At 42.4% G+C, this 1987-nt stretch overlaps 1 protein-coding gene across 1 annotated transcript; it reads left to right on the top strand.

Annotated features, from left to right (window-relative positions):
- Window positions 1-215: 215 nt before the first annotated feature.
- LOC116380614 (alpha-2-macroglobulin-like) lies at window positions 216-1755 on the top strand (the record flags this gene model as incomplete). The annotated part of the gene is made up of 6 exons (XM_031842517.1): window positions 216-388; window positions 473-557; window positions 646-793; window positions 1175-1292; window positions 1395-1504; window positions 1588-1755. Coding segments are annotated over exons 1-6 (696 nt in total), but the record flags the coding sequence as incomplete, so codon positions are not given.
- Window positions 1756-1987: the final 232 nt, after the last annotated feature.

Below are 1987 nucleotides of genomic sequence, written 5' to 3'. Positions count from 1 at the left end.
AGGAAAACAAAGAGTACACATGCTGTGTGTTCCAATACCTTTACTACCACACTATTTAGTATGTTAGAAGACGTAAAAGTGTGTGATTTAGAATGCAAAAATATAACTTCACAGCAAACTTATGGCCTAGTTTCTTCTCCCATCTCGTTGAAGGAGAAGAAGAAATGAGGTTCTTATGTTTGTCATAAATACTTGTTCTTCACATTTACTTTTATTTGACAGGATGCTAACAACAACCGGATTGGACAGTGGCTGAATCAAACGTCCAACAGTAAGCTATTGCAGCTTTCATACGACTTGAACTCTGAGGCCCGTGAAGGGATGTACCAAGTTATTGTGACGATCGGGTTGGAAAAAATATATCACAACTTCAAGGTGGAGAAATACGGTAAGTTCCTTTTTTTCTATAACCTTCCATTTCAATCCATATTGTAATGAAGCAAGAATGCTAATAAACATATTTTGTCCCCAGTTTTGCCTAAATTTGACGTAAAGCTAAATGCATCCTCTGAAGTAAGTATCGATCAGGAGGAAATCAAAGCTGAAGTATGTGCGATGTAAGTAAGCGCTCTTTTGCCCGTTACACTCTTAAATAATTCTAAAACTGGTCCAGTTTGGTGAGTGAATGAATGTCCTTCTCATCAGGTACACATTCGGACAAGCTGTTCCAGGCAGTGTTGAAGTTGAGATGTGCCGACCTCTAAATAACTACTATAGGAGGCATCCAATCAACCCTAGCAATCCGCAGGGAATCCCTGACGTGGTCGCCCCATGCCACAAGGAGACAAAGCAGGTACGTTTGCTACGGCGACAGTCTCATCTCTGCTTAAAAAAAGGTGCATATAAGGGTTGACCCAGACGTCAATCTTCAGCTCTTAAAAAGTGAAGTAAACGCTGAAGTTTCTTAAAACCTGCATGGTTTAAATAAACTTCAGGTGGTTCCTCAGGTGTCGTTGCTGGGGCCCCTGGACATTTGTGTGAAAGTGTGTGAATGTATTTACGTGTGTTACATGTGTTTTGTATGCATACACAGAGTGAAGCATCTCCTAAACTTTACACGTGTAAAAGCGGAACAAATGGCCCGTTTATAAGTTGATTTATTAAGGAGTAACAAGGGTGTTAAATGGGGTAAGTTTGAAATGCCCTTTCATTTTATTTCATTGCTCTTTTCTAGATGGACAACAAAGGCTGCGCCACGTTTATCTTCACAATGTCAACTTTCACAAAAGTTTCGCAAAAGGTGCTGCGAGATGACCTGCAGATCCGGGCCAAAGTGGAAGAGGAGGGCACAGGCAAGTCATATAATATTCTATATCATATTTATATGAAGAACAAAGAGAATTACACTGCCGTGTTATGAAACAGTTGTTGTAACGTGGAGGCTTCTTGTACAGGTATTTCACGGCAACAAGAGCAGAGAATAACTATTTCATACGTCGTTGGAAAGCTGTCTTTCACCGACACGCCCAAGATTTATGACGAAGGCTCAAACGTGGAGGGAAAAGTAAGAGCATGTGGCCTTCACTTCTTTGTTGTGATTATAGACGCGGTGCATTCTCGGTGATACCACTCTGTGCTTTCCAACAGATTCGAGCGGTTCATTACAACAACACGCCCATTCCCGACATGCCGCTGTACCTGTTCGAGGGTGAAAGAAGGTCATCACGCCGGCTGCAGAATCTCACGACCAACAACGATGGAGTCGCCACTTTCTCATTCAGCACGGCTGAACTTAACGGGGACATCCAACTCCACGTAAGTAAGAAGTAGCACTACACTGGTTTCTCAAGGTGCCACAAGGTGCCGCCATCGTAGCAAGTAGCCGTATTGGAACTGTTTGCAGTGCCAATAGAGAGGCGAAGTCCCGCCCCTTCCGGTGTCACCCATGGGACCAAATTCTGGAAAAAAATATGAATGGTAGTCAACAGCGAAAGAAATGTGTTATTGATCCCGTTTGAATTCAGCCATTAATTACACATAATAATGT

This window comes from Anarrhichthys ocellatus, unplaced genomic scaffold, assembly GCF_004355925.1.
Source record: "Anarrhichthys ocellatus isolate YVR2014 unplaced genomic scaffold, GSC_Weel_1.0 scaffold7967, whole genome shotgun sequence".
Lineage (NCBI taxonomy): Eukaryota > Metazoa > Chordata > Actinopteri > Perciformes > Anarhichadidae > Anarrhichthys > Anarrhichthys ocellatus.
The sequence above is the reverse complement of the archived record's forward strand: the minus strand, read 5'-3'. Positions and strand labels throughout refer to the sequence as shown.